Here is a 19,526-nt window from a genome sequence, read left to right as displayed (position 1 = left end):
AAAGACTGTAGTGCAGTAGCTTGGCTAATTTAATGCATTGCTCCTGAGGATGGAAGTACCCAACTGCGATCTAAGAAAGCTGATAGCAACTTAGTCTAAGCAAAAGATGTTCAATACTACAAATTAATGAAAATGTTTCCCTAGAGTACCATCCCATTCCAAACCAGTAGATGGTACCTTCTTGACCACCTCGCGAATAAATGACTGAAAGGATTGGTGGTGTGGAGAACCAGTTTCATTGCAACACCAAATTTCAGATAATCAAACTATGATTGTATCAAACTAATTCTGTGGAAAGGAGGACACAACGTAATGCCACATACAGGTTTCTCAAGAATACTAACTGTATTCCTACCAGACTCTCTAAGAATGTTATGCGCCTCAAAGTCAGCCTGCCGGAGTGTACTAAGCACTCCTGTTGTTAGGAAAGTTGGTGTTACATCTGTTATAGGTTCTCGAATCTGTGGTCCAAAAACATACACAACTCTGAAACACAAACATTTTCATTAGTACAGGACAGATTTATTACGGCTGGCAATAGTGAAAAGATTGTTCATACTTAGCAATATCTATTTTCAAATAGCTTAAAGTACAAGATAAATACACAAACCTGTTAATATTATGGCACATTCGTGGAATAAGTCGGGCTAGGAATATGAAGGAATCCCAGTGTGGTTGATCTTTACTAGATAAGCCACAAACATAACTATACGTCCTACAGTCACCCTTCAAGAGAAGAATATAATTAGCGAGTTTGGAAAAAATTTGTAGCTCAGGTTGAAGTTCTGGATGTAAGTTTGCTTGCGGAGCTGGAAGGTTCGTTTTCAGATGTTTCATTACCATACTAGGTAACATCAGTGAGCCTGGAGAAGCACTGGTGTTCTGACCTGCTTTCTATTGGTGTGTTTAGGTTTCTTTGGATTGGTGATGTCATTTCCTGTTCTTTCTCTCAGGGGGTGGTAGGTGGGAGCCAAATCAATGTGTATGTTGATAGAATTCTAGCTGGAATACTGTGCTTCTAGGAATTCTTATATGCCTCTCTGTTTGGCTTGTGCAATGATGGATGTGTTGTCACAGTCGAAGTGGTATCCTCTCTCACTTGTATGTCAGGATACTAGTGAGGAAAACAACAAACCGCCATTCCTAGAAGTTACAGTGGAGCGAACAGCCAGTGGGGAACTTCAAACCAGCATCGACAGGAAAACAACACATAGGGACCGAATACTGAACTACAGAATCAGAAACAGAAACAATCATCCCAACACCCACTAACGAAGCTGCATTAGAACATTATTTCAATGAGCCACCACACACGCCCAGCACAGAGGAACTACAAATAGCAGAGGAAAATCACGAGAGCATATTCAAAAGAACACAGTCCGCCAATTTCTCAGCAACAAACCCAAACAAGCAGACAAAACATGCCCAGAAACTCAGCCACTCTCCCCAACATCAAAGACATTTCAGAAATGACTGCCGAACTACTCAGACCTCTTGGCATCATGGTAGCCCACAACCCACCAATGCACTACAATATCAGTTAATGAATTTGAAAGACTTTATACAGAAAACAAAATAAACATTATTTACAAACTACCTTGCAATTTCTATAACAAACACTGCATTGGACAATCTAGCCACCAGGATACCCGAACATCAACTAGCCACAAAAAGACATGACCCACTACCATTAGTATCCTTACATACAGATGAGAAAGATACAACTTTGATTGGGACAACACATCCATCCTAGGACAAGCCAAACAGAGAGACATACAAGAATTCCTAGAAGCATGGCATTCCAACTGGAACTCGATCAACAAACACGTCATCTTGGATTCCATCCAACAGCCCCTGAGAAAAAGAACAGGAAAAGACATTGCCAACCCAAGGAAACCTAAAGACAAATAGAAAGTGGGGGCCATAACACCAATGCTTCACTGGGGGCTCATTGATGATGTTACCTAGTATGGTGACGAAACGTCTCAAACGGAACCTTCCAGCTTAACAAGCAAACTTATATCAAGATAATTTTATTCCTGACATAGACACGAGTTTAATAACTTGAAAATATAAAAATACAGCTCATTTTCTGAAAAACAGAAATTAATAATTACCAGGTCAAGCTCTTAGTTGTTATTATAAAAATATTTACATGTTAACTCTGCCAAATCAGTACAACCGAGTTCATAGATACAAATACCCGGTTACAGGCACAGTAATTTGCATCATCCAGTACCAACTCACATAAAATGTATATTACTTTCCATATAACAGGTGATAAATTTCCAAATTATACAATTTATTGTGGAAAGCTTTGAAAATTAGGTTTTCTCAAGTACAATGACATATTTAAAACAATGTACAAAAAACCAAGTTAGCGATTTTTAAGATTTGTAGCTCAGGTTCATGACAAGTATTTTAAGATAGCCCACTGAGCTGGAAGGATAGTTTCCAGATGTTTCTTCACCGTGACTAAGTAGCATCATCAGTGAGAGTCTCCAGTGAAGCACTGGTGGTATGTCATAGAGTCAGAGATGTATAGCATGGAAACAGGACCTTCGGTTCAACCGGTCCATGCTAACCAGATATCCCAACCCAATCTAGTCCCACCTAACCCATATCCCTTCAAACCTTTCCTATTCATATACCCATCCAAATGTCTCCGAAATATTGCAATTGTACCAGCCTCCACCATTTCCTCTGGCAGCTCATTCTATACACGTACCACCTTCTGTGTGAAAACATTATCCCTTAGGTCTCTTTTAGATCTTTCCCCTCTCACCCTAAACCTGTGCCCTCTGGTTCTCGACTCCCCCAACCCAAGAAAAAGACTTTGCCTATTTATCCTATCCATGCCCCTCATAATTTTGTAAGCCTCTATAAGGTCACCCCACAACCTCCGACGCTCCAGGGAAAACAGCTTCAGCCTGTTCAGCCGTTCCCTATAGCTCAAATCCTCCACCCTGGCAACATCATTGTAAATCTTTTCGGAACCCTTTCAAGTTTCACAACATGTTTCCGATTGGAAGGAGACCAGAATTGCACGCAATTTTCCAACTGTGGCCTAACCAATGTCCTGTACAGCCACAACATGACCTCCCAACTCCTGTACTCAATACTCTGACCAATAAAAGAAAGCATACCAAACGCCTTCTTCACTATCCTATGCACCTGAGACTCCACTTTCAAGGAGTTATGAACCTGCACTCCAAGGTCTCTTTGTTCAGCAACACTCCCTAGGACCTTACCATTAAGCGTATAAGTCCTGCTAAGATTTGCTTTCCCAAAATGCAGCACCTCACATTTATCTGAATTAAACTCCATCTGACACTTCTCAGCCCATTGGCCCATTTGGTCAAGAACCTGTTGTAATCTGAGGTAACCCTCTTCACTGCCCACTACACCTCCAATTTTGGTGTCATCTGCAAACTTATTAACGGTACCTCTTATGCTCACATCCAAATCATTTATGTGAATGAAAAAAGTAGGTGACCTAGCACGAATTCTTGTGGCACTCCAGTTTGAAAAACAACGCTCCACCACCACCCTCTGTCTTCTACCTTTGAGCCAGTTCTGTAACCAAATGGCTAGTTCTCTCTGTATTCTATGAGATCTAACCTTCCTTACTAGTCTCCTATAGGGAACCTTGTCGAACGCCTTACTGAAGTCCATATAGATCACATCTATCGCTCCGCCCTCATCAATCCTCTTTGTTACTTCTTCAAAAAACTCAATCAATCAATTTTGAGAGACATGATTTCCCACACACAAAGCCATGTTGACTATCCCTAATCAGTCCTTGCCTTTCCAAATACATGTGCACCCTGTCCCTCAGGATTCCCTCCAACAACTTGCCCACCACCGACATCAGGCTCACTGGTCTATAGTTCCCTGGTTTGTCCTTACCACACTTCTTAAACACGTTAGCCCATCTCCAGTAATCCAGCACCTCACCTGTGACTATTGATGACACAAATATCTCAGCAAGAGGCCCAGCAATCACTTCTCTAGTTTCCCATAGAGTTCTAGGGTACACCTGATCAGGTCCTGGGGATTTATCCACCTTTATGCGTTTCAAGACATCCAGCACTTCCTCCTATGTAATATGGACATTTTGCAAGGTGTCACCATCTACTTCCCTACATTCTATACCTTCCATATCCTTTTCAACAGTAAATATTGATGCAAAATACTTGTTTAGTATCTCCCCCATTTTCTGTGGCTCCACACAAGGGGCCCTATTCTCTCCCTAGTTACCATTTGTCCTCAATGTATTTGTAAAAACCCTTTGGATTCTCCTTAACTGTATTGGCAAAAGCTATCGCATGGTCCCCTTTTTGCCCTCCTGATTTCCATCTTAAGTATACTCCTACTGCCTTTATACTCTAACAATACACTCAATCTATCCTGTGTATACTTTACATATGTTTCCTTCTTTTTCTTAACCAAACCCTCAACTTCTTTTGTCATCCAGCATTTCCTATACCTACCAGCCTTTCCTTTCACCCTAATAGGAATATACTTTGTCTGGATTCTCATTATTTCATTTCTGAAGGCTTCCCATTCTCCAGCCGTCCCTTTACCTGCGAAAATCTGCCCCCAGTCAGCTATCAAAAGTTCTTGTCTAATACCATCAAAATTGGCCTTCCTTCTGTTTAGAGCTTCAACTTTTAGATCTGGTCTATCCTTTTCCATCACTAATTTAAAACAAATAGAATTATGGTCGCTGACCCCAAAGTGCTCCCCCACTGACACCTCAGTCACCTGCCCTGCCTTAATTTCCCAAGAGGAGGTCAGGTTTTGCACCTTCTCTAGTAGGTATATCCACATACTGAATCAGAAAATTGTCTTGCACGCACTTAACAAATTCCTCTCCATCTAAACCCTTAACACTATGGCAGTCCCAGTCGATGTTTGGAAAGTTAAAATCCCCTACCATAACTACTCTATTATTCTTACAGATAGCTGAGATCTCCTTACAAGTTTGTTTCTCAATTTCCCTCTGACTATTGGGGGGGGTTCTATAATACAATCCCAATAAGGTGATCATCCCTTTCTTATTTCTGAGTTCCACCCAAATAACTTCCCTGGATGTATTTCAAGGAATATCCTCCCTCAGCACAGCTGTAATGCTATCCCTTATTGAAAACGCCACTCCACCTCCTCTCTTGCCTCCCTTTCTATCCTTCCTGTAACATTTGTATCCTGAAACATTAAGCTGCCTGTCCTGCCCATCCCTGAGCTGTGTTTCTGTAATTGCTATGATATCCCAGTCCTATGTTCCTAACCATGCCCTGAGTTCATCTGCCTTCCCTGTTAGGCCGCTTGCATTGAAATAAATGCAATTTAATTTATTAGACCTACCTTGTCCCTGCCTGACCTGACTGTTTGACTCGCTTCTGTTCTCAACTGTACAAGTCTCAGATTGCCCTCTTTCCTCACTATATCCCTGGGCCCCCCCCTCAACTTACTAGTTTAAATCCTCCCGAGCAGCTCTAGCAAATTTCCCTGCCAGTTGTCCCCTTCCAATTTAGACGCAATCCGTCCTTCTTGTACATGTCACTCCTACCCCAAAAGACATTCCAATGATCCAAAAATGTGAATCCCTCTCCCATACACCAGCTCCTCAGCTATGCATTCATCTGCTCTATCCTCCTATTCCTGCCCTCACTCGATCGTAGCACCGGGAGTAATCCAGATATTACTACTCTCGGGGGCCTCCTTTTTAAATTCCTGCCTCTCCCTTAAGAAACCAAGACGTATAAAGAGAGAGGCAGGACATACCACCAGCACTTCACCAGAGACTCTCATTGATGATGTTACCTAGTCATGGTGACAAAACGTCTGAAACAAACTTTCCAGCTCAGCAGGCTAACTTACATACTTAATAAACTGAGTAGTTCAAAAATGCCTAGTATATTGAATTCAATAGTCCACCAATTCACTTTTCATTTCCAGGCCATAATAATTTAAAGATTCAATTTGATTCGAAAGAATAAAACAAACTTTATGACATTTGACTTCTTTAATATTTACAATGCAACACTAACCTGTACTCCAACAGTTTTAATTGGCAGAAGAAAAGCATTAAGTGAATGCAGGCTTGTAATTTGCATCAATTTTTCTTGCTCTTCATCACTTGTACAGGACTTGACTCTTTGTAATAGCGTGTGCGGCTGTAGAAAAACATAGTACCATGACTTCCCAACATCCCTAGATTCACATTTTCTGCAAACACATTCTTTGGTGAAAACTGGCATAAATCCTTTGATATACCCTCAACATGTGAAGTCATAAATAATCTTGTAATGGTTTTAATACAAGAAAATATATTTTTGGCTTTTTTTTCAATATTACAGAATATTACAACGGTCACCTTTTGTATCAGTCCAAGTGCTTTCAAACAGCAGATACGCTTTGCCCCACATTTTACTGTTGCCAGAAACCAAATGCTCATAGCTTCGAGTACTTAAATAATTCTAGATTAGACATTTATGGATTCGGAGTCCATCATGTGAGGTAAAGTCTGAAGATATATCAGTAAATTCCTATTCATCTGCCACTTAGATCTTCCACTAATTAACTTGAATCTTTGGTCTTAAGTTAATGACTTACTTGCTAAATGAACAGTTCTTCCTCTACCTAATCTTTCAAAATCTTTCTTAGAAGCATTCAACAGACCATTGTACTCGGAGGAACAGACAAGATTAAAAAGCTTTAACTTTCTCATCCTTGCAAACTTCTCGGCATCTCCTTTCTAAGGCCTTTAAACATTCTTGAAGTGTTGTGCCGAGAACTGTTCACATGATACCTCCAACATTATTTGCTCCACTTTCATAATCTGTACTTTTTTTACAAATGAAAGTAAACCACATTCTATAACCATCAACTCACCCTATCCCATTTTTCAAATTTGGGAAACTGGAACTAGTCGCGGCTCATCCACGATTTGTGAAATGCTATGAATTTTAAAATGTACTATTTTTCACAATGGTCCTTCCAAAATGCATCAACTTCAGCAAAGCTATGATTGGCTAAAAGAATTTGAAAATGTTTGTATGACATTTATATCCATCGACACCACTGCTTTTGATACTGTTATCTTTAACACATGACAGCATGTATTTATCAGAATTCTGTAATAAATTATGAGCAGTTTGAAAAAGGGTACAATATTTCTTTGGGTTGTAGATTTAGCATCAAACGTCTGAAACAGTGTGTCACAACAGCATTCTTGTAATCTGTTGCTCATGTCAATTGTATGGTGCTGAAACTACAAAGCACCACAGCAAGGTTACTATGGCATTATCTAACTCAATTCACAATTTTTCAGAACTTCTGTATTACTCCAGAGGTCTTCACTGGGGGAAAAAAAAGAGAATCTTTATGCATCTAACCACAACCTGTCATCCTTTAACGTCAAAAAATGATTTTGGAATTCACCAAGTTAATGATTGCCAGTGCTTTGAAACCATAAGACTTTGGAGCAGAAAAGGGCCATTTGGCCCAATGAGACTGCTCTGCCAGTCAATGAGATCATGGCTGATCATATAGTCCCTAACTCCACTTTCCTGTCTGATCCACATGATCAGCTTGCCTCACTGATCAGAAATCAGTCTTTCATTATTGAATATATTCCACTGATTCATATTCCTCAGAGGAGAAATTATTTGCCTGAAATGGTTGAACCCTTATTCAGATTAAGCCTTTTGTTTCCCTTTGTAGGAGTGTTTAGGACTAAGCTCTCCACTTCTACTCTGTCAAGTCCTCCAAGATTCTTAAATTTAAAAAAAAACGAAAGGCGGATGCTGTAAATCAGAACCAAAAACAGAAGTTGTCTGGAAAAGTTCAGCAGGTCTGGCAGAACCTCTGAAGAGTAATCAAAGTTAACATTTCGGGTGCGGTGACCCTTACTCAGAAAAGTTGGAGTATCAGCGCCTGCTCATAAGATGGTCTCTTCATGCCTGGCATCAACATAGGTGAACCTTCTCTGCACTGCCTGCTGTGCCAGTATATCTTTCCTTAGAAAGAAGGGAACCAAAACAGTTCATGGTATTCCAGGTATGCTCTGAACAGTACCTTATCTAATTTAAACCTGAGTCCTCTATTCTCCATTTCTCTGAAATAAAGGCAAGGCGTTCATTTGCTTTTCCTATTACCCAGTGAACTTGGTTGTTGACATTGAGATTCATGCACAAGCATCCCCAAATCCCTCTGTGCAGCAGCATTCTGTAGTCTCTCTCGATTAAATTTTCAGCTGTTGCATTCCTCCTTCTAAAATACATAACTTCAGATTTCCCACATTATATTTCAGCATCATCCAAACTTTTGCCTGCTCACAACCTGACTATATACCCACTGGTCACATGTTGCCAACCTGAAAGAACACTATTTCCTCACCATTAGCCTGGAGCCCATCCATCCACTTTGGTTGAGTTTTCCTCAAAAAAATTTGATTAGTTGGATACAATTTCCCTTTAATGAAGCCATGCTAACTATGTTGGATCAGATTGTGATTTTTCCAAATGTCTTGGTATTACTTCCTTAATAATTGAATCCAATACTTTTCCAAAAATAGAAAATAGACTAATCGCCCAACAGTTACCTGCTTTCTGCCTCCTTCCCTCACTTCTATGTAATTACGTTCATTTAAGTTTAGCGTAGTTGTTTCCGATTAGTTTCTTGCTCTCAAACTGAATGCTAAGCACACCATGTTACGGTCACTGTTTCCTCTGGGATCTTTTATTCTGACATCATTTATTAAACTTGCTTCATTAAATATAACCAGATCCAAAACAGCCTGATTCCCAGCCTGGTACACAACATACTGTTATAGGAAACTATGTATATATTCTAGGAAATATTTCTTGTGGTTACATTTGTCAATTGACTTTGCCAATCATCATGGGTAACATTAATTTTCATGTAAAGTATACTGCCTTATTTTGAGCTCAAAGGAGATGTCAAATAGGGTGGGGCTTTATTTCCCTGGGAGTGTAGAAGGTTGAGGGGTGACCTTACAGAGGTTTATAAAATCATGAAGGGCATAGATAGGGTGACTAGCAACGGTCTTTTCCCTAAGGTAGAAGAGTCCAAAACTAAAGGTCATAGGTTTAAGGTGGGAAGGGAATGATTTAAAAGGGACCCAAGGGGCAACATTTTCCATGCAGAGGGTGGTATGTATGGAACAAGCTGCTAGACATGATCGAGTAGGTGGGTACAATCTCAAGATTTAAAAAGACATCTGGATAGGTACAATGATAGGGAGTGTTCAAGAGGGATATGGGCCAAACGATGGCAAATGGGACCAGATACGTTTAGGAATTAAGAGTTATACTGAAGAGCAGGTAAGTGGAGCTGAGGCCATGAAAAGATGACCCATGACAGAGCAGGTTCAAAGGGCCAGAGCCTATTCCTGCTCCCAGTTCTTTATATTGAGTCATAGTTATACAGCAAGGAAACAGACCCTTCGGTCCAACTCTTCCATGCCGGTCAACCATCAGCTGCAACAAGACATCCCAATTCCTACATTCAATGCATCGACCAATGAAGGCAAGCGTACCAAATGCTTTCTTCACTACCCTGTGACTCCATTTTCAAGGAACTATGCACTTCCACCCTCTAGGGCTCTTTGTTCAGCAACATTCCCCAGGGCCCTACCATTAACTATTCAAGTCCTAGCCTGATTTGCCTTACCAAAATACAACAACTCACATTTATCTAAATTAAATTCCATCTGTCACTCCTCAGTCCATTGGCCCATCTGATCAAGCTCCCATTGTACTCTGACATAACTTTCTTCATTGTCCACCACATCATCAATTTTGGTGTCATCTGCAAACTTACAAACCACAGCTACTTTATAAGTATCCAAATCATTATCTGGTTGGCGTGAGTTCGACTGAAGGGTTTGTTTCCAGTGCTATACACTGTAACTGTATGACTCTTATTTACACACCCTGCTTTACACCATGGTTTAAAATCACAAAAGTACTCAAATACTCAGCAGGTTTTGATACTGTTTAGATTAGGTTTCCATTAAATCAACTCCATGTATTTGAAAACATTGCAGTGTTATAATCAAATGCAGCTGATTTAGAACAATTTATTTACAGTCATTTCACAAACAGTCTTCATCTGCACAGAAATAACAGCCTCACCCTGACTCTCAGACCAGCCATGCTTTAATCTTATAGTTTTGTGAGATTCAACCAAACCAGACACTGGGATATGTATCATTAGACAGCCATTGTAAACTTATGCCGTTTCACAGTGTTCCAATTACAAATAATGAGAAATAGTTACATAACAAAATTTAACTCCATTACAATCAATGTTGAAATTTAACAAATCGTTCAACAGATGGAAACACAAAATAACAGTTAATTCTGTTTCAAGCCCTTCAACATGTACAAGATGCTGATTGCTCTTGATAATCTCATATGCTCATTATAGCTCATCCTAATATATTTTCAGAGCAAATTATGGTGTGAGCCTACCACAAAACAATCAGCGTGCACAATGACTGAAGTATTTATAGCCTTTGTTGTTAATGAAGCCTTATCAGTAAATGATTTAGCTTTTGAAAGTTAGGACTTTGTAAGTTGTCATCATGGGGCAATGTAAGAAAGTGTGAAAAGTGTTGTACATAGGTGAGATAGATTATCTTTTATTGCGTATAAACAAACTGCATCTGACAGATGTTTGCCATGTTAAAACTGAAGTGACAAATGGTGTTTGAAGTCAAGAATGAAGCATTCACTAATACATTTTATTGAAAGGGGCAAGGAACATTCTCTGTAACTTACCTTTTTCACACTTGCAGAAAAATCAGCTACTATTTTCAAAATGTTATTCGTTTCCGCAAAGTCTTTGCAAATGAATGGCTCATCAGCACAGATTATTCTAATAGCAAGACCAGGTCCTTTAAAAAACAGCCAACATAAACCAGAAATTACTTATGAAGCAAGTTATGTACAAAACGGAATGAGTTCTCATTTAATAAGGGCAGTAATGTGTATTAAGTTCACCTGGGAATGGATGTCTCAAAATTACATCTTCAGGAAGACCCAGCTCTCTGCCTAATGCTCTCACTTCATCTTTGTGGAAATCTTTTAGGGGCTCAATCACTTTACCCTGCAAGATAAAAGATTCACAGTTATGTATTTTTTTAAATAGTTTTGAGATTAAACACGTTTGACATCATGGGACACTTGTAAATACACAATCGCTCACTAATGCAGGCTTGAATACGAAGAGATAGAATATGGTTTAAATAAAATTACCAAATGCAGCCTCAGAATAAGTTCATCCCTATGAACCAAACTGTTAGAGAAATCTTGAAAGATATCACTGACCTCTTCCCTCAATTTTCTTATCAGTTCAGTATCGTTGTGATGAGTTTTGATGACATCAGCTTTCCCGCTTGCCTCTAATGAAGCACTTTCAATTAAATCTGGCCTCAAAGTACCTTGAGCAAGATACACTTCTTCAGGCTTCAGATTCATTTCTCCAATTACCTCATTTGCAATCTAGGATAAAGCAATTTATTTTAAAAATAAGTTGTGCCTTTCATCTTTCATTGAAATACAGCATGCACAAAGTTCAATCAAAATATTTGAGCATTGGGAAAAGAATCAATTTAGTTAATGCTAAAAAGTTAATTCTAAATATACCTTCACAAAAGTATCGCCTATTATTTTTCTTTTCTCTTCAGGATTTGTCGTCATATTTAGGGTCTTACTTATTCTCTTTCTGGGAGTTCTGTCTTCTTCTGAAATTGGCAGAGTTGTTGTACCATTGTAGAATGCATGTGCTGCATTAACAACTGTAAATTTTAAAATAAACTTATTGTAACAACTTGGACCACTATTTTGTTTGTTGTACTAATGATTGGCAATACTTTTAGAGCACAACTTAGCCAAATAGGAATTCAGGATAGCAGGGTAAGTGGTATAAATAAATACTGATACAGGAAAGAAAAGTACAAACAATTTTTGCTTCCGATTGGCATATAAAGCACAAAGCTTGGGAATACTGGGAAATTCTACAAACTTCTGCTGGCATTACATGAACTTACGACAAACCTCAACTGGCTGTACTCAAAGGAATCAAATATAGAACATTTTTATGACAGAACCACCAGTTTTATTGCCCCTCATTTACACATGTCAATCGAAAACTGGTTCTGAACGTAGAAATTTAAAGGACAAAAGAAAGCTATTTGGCCTGTTTCTGCATCAGCTGAAAAAACTATCCTGTATCCCTTAATCACCAAATCTGCCTTGCTACTTTGAGGATCTATTGGAAAGCACTACAAAAACCCTGCATCCTTTTAAAAATCTCATTAACTGCCATTTTTTTGCTACCCTTGTATGAGGTAATGCATTTCAAAAAAACAAAGTTCTCTGGATTCAATTCATTTGATACTTTCTTGACCACATCACTAGTATCTTCCTAAAGTCGACAGCCTTTCTGCTCACTATCAACCAATTTTCCACTATCTGCAAACAATATCATATCCCATACACTTAAGTCTAAAGTAATTGATATCATGGTTAGCAAGGTACCTACACACTAAGTCCTGCAGAACTAGATTGCAAACAAACAGTCAGAAAAATACTGATCAATATCCTTAGTTTCCAGGCACTGAACCAATTTTGGTTCCTTCTTGCCAGTCGACTTTAAATTTGTGCTTTTTCTTTTCAGTACACATTTTTTCTATTTATTTTACCACAATCTTTCGCATTCTAAACCATTATATCACCTTAGCAATGGAAACAGATCTAGCATCTTAACCTTTCTCTGTTGTCACCTTCGTGAATCTAAACTAAAAACTTTCTGTGGCTTTAATGGCCTTTTTAAATTTGTGTGTTATGCTCTACTATACAGGTAGGTCTTTAAATATTCCTGATTAACATGTTCCATCTACCTGATAAATTTTACAGTATTATTGATTAAAATTAATTATGTTTCATTTTGCAACTTTACCTTTAACTTTAATACCAAGTTTCTTCAAGGCTTCTTCAACAGACTGACTCTCTCTTTTTCGCATGAAACCATTGTCTATATGAACAGCTATTACTTGATCTTGGTTCAGAGCTTTATTCAATAAAGCTGTACACACAGTAGAATCTACTCCACCACTCAGCAGTACCTATGGATCAAATGACAACAGTCAGAATTCTAAACTGTGAAACCCAATTCTGTTTAACACAAACGCGTTCAAAGTCATGAAAAGAAAATTTTCATTTTTGTAGGAATTTTACACTAATAATAAAAAAACTTACCAAAACTTTGGAATGTCCTACTTTATTTTGTATTTCTCTGATGCATTCTACTTCTCTGCTCTGGACTGTGAATGTCCCACTGCATCCAGCAATATCAAACAAGAAATTCTTCAAAATGTCTCTCCCATGCTCTGTCAAATCCACTTCTGGGTGGAACTGAACACCATAGAGTTTCTTGGATTCATTCGCGATGGCTATAGACAGTTTAACAGAAAAATCAACATCTGCATTTTTAAAATTATTCCTTTGCACAGGACCAAGTGTAAATTTCTTCTAATACTCCACATTCTCATTTGCTTTTATTTCCATAAACTAAGCAATTCAAAGCATGTCCCTTAAAAAGAGCTTTACATTAAAAAAACAAATACAGTTGCGTTATTCAATGATAGAAAATAAGTTTGCACCAGTCAACATCTACATTTTTAAGCTCAATTCTTTGTGGGGAAATCACCTACTAGTTAATCACACACACTTCCTTGGTTCTAGTACCAGAGTGGAGCACCTAATGCCTGAAAAACATACATTAGCATTGAACAAAAGGATAGAAAAGTGACACTTTTAAACAAAAAAACTGTAGCTCACACACCAGGCTCTGTTCATCCTGGTCTGAAACCAACCATTAGATATGTGTAGCATATCAAATTTACTCTCATTTTACATTCTTGTACACAATACTTGTGCACATTGTTGTACAGCACCTACCAAAGACAGGGCCTTGCTAACAGTGATATCAATTACTTTAGACATAAGTGTATGGGATATATGATATGCTAGTGTAAAATCGGTTGATAGTGATCAGAAAGGCTGTCGACTATAGAAAGATACCAGTGATGTGGTCAGGAAAGTATCAAATGAATTGAATCCAGAGAATTTTGAGGTAATGCATTTCAGAAAAGCATACAAGGGTAGCAAATAAGGTAAAATAAGCAGTTTCTTATACTTTGAATTCTACTGCCTTGTCCATAGGCAATTACAGTTCACTGCCCACAAACATGCACACATTTCCACTTTGGAATGGATAGACAGACTGCACTGGAAATTCAGATACTCCATTATGGATTATAGATAGGTCAGTTAATTACTTCAAACTGGAACAGCAATTTATTTTAAAGCAATTTCAAGATGGAAGAAAATGTCTGAAATCATTTAGTTGATTTAGTTTTATTATATATTAATGAAACAGCCAAACAAAAGGCACCATGGACCAGAGCTTCATCATATGTACGAAAACTTTTACGAAACAACTAGCTTCCTCATTCCTCCATTGAAAGTTCACAAGATCACTTTATCAAGAAAGTAGTAGAATTTGACTTAAGTAGAAGGAAATACAAAATAGTCTTCCTTTTTACGTAAGCTTTTTTTCAAAATATTGCTTCTAACTCAAGATATCCCGAGTGTTACAAGACAACTTAAAGTTCTAGAACATATTAGGATTCCATTATAGTTCTAGTGTCTCATCTAAGAAAATTTATTAACAATTGGTTACTGCAATTTATAAAAAGGAATTGCCACACCAAATGAACAGAGAACATTACAGCACAGTACAGGCCCTTGACGTTGCGCTGACCTGCAAAATCAATTTGAAGCCCAGCTAACCTACATTATTCTATTTGCGTTCATATGCCTATCCAATGACCATTTAAATACCCTTAAATTTAGCAGGTCTACTACTGTTGCAGGCGCTGCATTCCATACCCCTTTTACTCTATCTCTGGCATCTGTCCTATATCTATCACCCCACAATTTAAAGCTATGTCTTCTCATGCGAGCCATCACCATTCAAGGAAAAAGGTTGGACAGTGATAACCCTCTGATTGTCTTGTATGTCTCAATTAAGTCACCTCTCAACCTTCTCTCTAATAAAAATAGCCTCAAGTCCCTCAGCCTTTCCTCATAAGACATTCCCTCTAAACGAGGCAACATCCTTGTAAATTTCCTCTGAACCTTATTCTAAGCTTCCACATTCTTCCTAACTTGCGGTGACCAGAACCGCACACTATAGTCCAAATGTGGCTGCACCAGAGTTTTGTACAGCTGCAACATGACCTTGTGGTTCTGAAACTCAATCCCTCTGCCAATAACAACTCTATCAACCTGAGTGGCAATTTTCAAGGATCTATGCACCAATCTCTCTGCTCATCTCCACTGCCGAGAATCTTACCATTAGCTCAGTACTCTGCATTCCTGTTACTCCATTCAAAGTGAATCACCTCACATGTTTCCGCATTAAATTTCATTTGCTACCTCTCAGGCCAGCTCTGCAGCTTATCCATGTCCCTCTGTAACCTACAACATCCTTCGTCACTATCCACAACTCTACCGACCTTAGTGTCATCTGCAAATTTACTAACCCATCCTTCTATGCCCTCATCCAGGTCATTTGTATAAATGACAAACAATAGTGCACCCAAAACAGATTCATGCAGTATGCCACTAGTAACTGAACTCCAGGATGAACATTTCCCAGCTAGCCAATTTCGGATCCAAACCGCTAAAACACACTCAATCCCGTGCCTCTGTAATTTGTGCGATAGCCTACCATGGGAAACCTTATCAAATGCCTTACTGAAATCCATATACACATCAACTGCTTACCTTCATCCCCCTGTTTGGTCACCTTCTCAAAAGAACTCACTAAGGATTGTGAGGCATGACTTACTCTTCACAAAACTTTGTTGACTTTCCCTAATCAATATATTCCGCTCTAGATGAATATAAATCCTCTCTCTTATAGCCCTTTCCAACACTTTTCCTACAACTGAAGTAAGGTTCACAGGTCTATAATTTCCAGGTTTGTCTCTACTCCCCTTCTTGAACAAAACAAAACTCTGCTTATGATCACAGTATGGTTAAAGTGGTGACTTTTCATTCCAATACAATGGGTCTGTCACATTGCATTTATATCATAAGCAAACACAGTTAAACTGGGATTGACAAGCTATTTACTGCTAATTATACCTGCTGCAATGTTTCCAGATTGTGCAACGACTTTGAACCCCTCTGCCACCTTGTCCACACTGTCACCATGTGTGAGCAGAACAATCTCATCTTTCTGTAGACCTCTAATGGATGGAAAATGAAGAAATACAGAAAACTAGATAATAAATCACAAATTACACAAGATGATTGTGTTCATTAATGACAAAAGCCAATATGAAATTCCTGGTTCTATTGGAAATTATTTTCACTCTCTTTTTAAGACTGAAAAACTAAGAAAAGCGCAAACAATTTAGCCATAAGAGCATAGCTTAAATGATCAGCAGTCTGAGTATTCAAAAGATAGATTCTTTTGACATTATATGACTATCAGTACCAACTAGTACAAGACTCTCCAGTAACAGTTTTCTAAATTATAACTCAGTGTCTCTCATTGTCACTGAACCCCTTCTGAACATATGATACAGAGAGTGAGCAGTGATCCTTTTACACTATTTAACCCACAGAATACGTGTCTGTCAGTGTTACTGAACACATTTACATTGTACAAGCCAGTGTGTGTTTGTCTGTGTCCCACAAAATCCCTTCACACTGTATAACCCAGAGACCAAGTGCTTGTCAAAAACATGTGAATTAGAATAAATCATCAGTACCTGAACAGTGAACAACTGTTGTCCACATTTACTGTAAAAAGACCATCTTCTCGCACATTCTTTCTGTGCACTGTACCTCCAAATACTTTATTCATCATCTGTGTGAGTGCAAATGAAAGATAACAAGTTATGTTTCAAATTTTCCTTCTGCATAAAATTAAGTTTTGCCCACTGCTGAGCAGATAAAATGTCCAAGGCACCGGATTAAAACACATCAGTGGAAGGTCACTATTACATAACTCAGCACAGGTTTAAGTTATGTGATATCATAATACCCCTGATAAGCACAGATCAAAGTAAAATGCTTTAGGTCAGCTTTAAGTCTTTACTAACACATATGAATGATCTGAATTTGTGCATAATACCTGCATTCCATAGCAGATTCCAAGAACTGGTTTGCCAATTGTAAATATCGCTGGATCAAACCATGGAGCATCCTCTGCATAGACAGAACTTGGCCCTCCAGATATGATGATAGCTCTGTAAAACAGAAACCATATTTAAAGAACAAGACACATGTATATTTTTAGGAATGTAATAATTGCATTAAAATAAGCTGGTAATCAAATACTGCAATAAAAATAAAGAAAAGCTTACAAGGCAATATTAAGTCAACTATAAAAAAGTAAAGCAAGAACTACAATTTAGTACAAAAAGGAATGGAACAAATAGTTTTCAAAATACAGCAGAATTACTATTCATACCAAAGAGTGCCAAAGTTAATGTACCTGATTTTCTATAAAGTTAGTATCAATTACATAATTCAGAGAACTTCCAGAGGCCAATAATTTTAAAACAATTGAATTAAGAATGACTAGCTCATGATTATCCATTCAGTTGACCCAATAAAACGAAGGCTCCAAAAAAATTTAGATTGTAAAGAAACTAGGTAATTTGGAATAGCAATCTGAATACACCTTAAACAAACAAAGTTCCAAAAACTACACATGGAAAGTTTTAAAAGCTCTGAAGTTGTAAACCTACCATGGTTCAGGGGCAGCATGGTGGCGCAGTGGTTAGCACTGGGTTCAACTCCTGCCTCAGGCAACTGACTGTGTGGAGTTTGCACATTCTCCCCGTGTCTGCGTGGGTTTCCTCCCACAGTCCAAAAACGTGCAGGTTAGGTGAGTTGGCCATGCTAAAATTGCCCGTAGTGTTAGGTGAAGGGGTAAATGTAGGGAATGGGTCTGGGTGGGTTGTGGGTTGGTGTGGACTTGTTGGGCCGAATGGCCTGTTTCCACACTGTAAGTAATCTAATCTACCTTTTCCACGTGGTGCCTCACGCTTATGAAAATACAAAACAAACACGTCAGGTTTACAGCTCCAGCCATCTTTTAATGTTCTATTCGCCTTCCCTAACCTTGTCAACCCTAAATAATAGGTTGGCTAAATGCTATTAGATGAACATTAACAACATGTTGTTAATGTTCTAAGTCTGTAATTTGAAGGTCTTTGGATCAGACACTTAAAGGAGTAAGCATATCTCAGCAACTCCAGTTAGTTGTGTAAGATTTCCATTATTCCATGAGGTCTTTCAGCCAAGAGGGTAGATGCGTACAATATATGCAGTTTATTCATGGAGTGTGAACATTACTGGCTGGGCCAGCATTTGTTGTCAATTTCCAGTTGCCAGAGATGGTGATGGTGAGCTGTTCACTTGAACTACTATGTTCCTTTTAGTACAAGCAGATCCACCATGATATTAAGGAACCGCTTCGAGGATGTTAACTTAGGGACACTGAAGGAAACGCAATATTTTTCTAAGACAGGATGGGAAGTGGATTAGGGAGTAACTTGCAGGTGCTGATATTGTTGCGACATGGGGTAAACCCCTCTAATAATTTAAACTAGTCACATATAAAAACGTTCACCTCGCGCTGTAATCTGTTAAATTTCATATGTCAAAGAACTATCCCAGATCTTATGATTTAGTAAAATTAACAATTTTATTCTTTAAGCCCTAAAGAGAAAATTAAACAACAACTATTTATAACTCTTTTCTTTAAACCTATTTCTACCTCCACACCCTACAACACTGGTCCGATAAAGTCGCTCTTAAATTTAAGGCAAATCACTCAAATCCAGTTGACGTCTTCGGATGTCAAACTTTGTACATTTCTCTAGGTCGTCTTCTCTTCAGTATTCTGCTTCACAGGTCTTCACATGAACAGGTACCTTTTAGAGCTATTAGTCAAGCAGTCTGTATTTGTTGGTGCTGGCTTGGCTATCTTTGCTGTTCTCCCTCCAACTGTTCAAAATGTCTGGTTTTATACCCCAAAACATCGGATCATTTTATTGGTATGATGTCATCAAAACACAATTCAAATTCAGTTGGATTTTGGTATCTTGGGGCATAATTTAAACTGATTGGCTAAATTTGAATTTGTTGGGAACCATGGCAACTCAGCTGCACTATTGGTTTCACAGTTAAATGTTACATTTTAAATTCTTTCTCTGTGTCTCTAAGCCCACGCCAAATCCCAGTGTCTCAAAGGTACAGTACACACCTACACCTTATAATATTCTCATGTATCTGTTTTCCTTGTCCTCCTAGATGGAAGTTGCTACAGCTTTGGAAAGTGTTGCCTAAGGAGCGTTGGTGAACTTCTGTAGAGCTGGAGGAAATGGATGCTTATAAGTGTGA

General features: G+C 38.4%; 1 protein-coding gene across 2 annotated transcripts in view; it reads right to left on the bottom strand.

Annotated features, from left to right (window-relative positions):
- gmps (guanine monophosphate synthase) overlaps positions 1 to 19,526 on the bottom strand; it is a 30,778-nt gene that overhangs the window by 2,630 nt on the left and 8,622 nt on the right. For both annotated transcript variants that reach the window (XM_072572648.1, XM_072572649.1), the window contains exons 3-14: positions 17,248 to 17,362; positions 16,883 to 16,980; positions 16,251 to 16,354; positions 13,293 to 13,486; positions 12,994 to 13,159; positions 11,679 to 11,830; positions 11,361 to 11,534; positions 11,034 to 11,139; positions 10,812 to 10,927; positions 6,054 to 6,179; positions 611 to 726; positions 356 to 486 (exon numbers count right to left, since the gene is read on the bottom strand). In XM_072572648.1, coding sequence (XP_072428749.1) covers positions 356 to 486; positions 611 to 726; positions 6,054 to 6,179; positions 10,812 to 10,927; positions 11,034 to 11,139; positions 11,361 to 11,534; positions 11,679 to 11,830; positions 12,994 to 13,159; positions 13,293 to 13,486; positions 16,251 to 16,354; positions 16,883 to 16,980; positions 17,248 to 17,362 — 1,598 coding nt within the window. The remainder of the gene's footprint in view (positions 1 to 355; positions 487 to 610; positions 727 to 6,053; positions 6,180 to 10,811; positions 10,928 to 11,033; positions 11,140 to 11,360; positions 11,535 to 11,678; positions 11,831 to 12,993; positions 13,160 to 13,292; positions 13,487 to 16,250; positions 16,355 to 16,882; positions 16,981 to 17,247; positions 17,363 to 19,526) is intronic.

This window comes from Chiloscyllium punctatum, chromosome 6 (genome assembly GCF_047496795.1).
Source record: "Chiloscyllium punctatum isolate Juve2018m chromosome 6, sChiPun1.3, whole genome shotgun sequence".
Lineage (NCBI taxonomy): Eukaryota > Metazoa > Chordata > Chondrichthyes > Orectolobiformes > Hemiscylliidae > Chiloscyllium > Chiloscyllium punctatum.
This window is presented reverse-complemented; position numbering and strand designations above follow the sequence as displayed.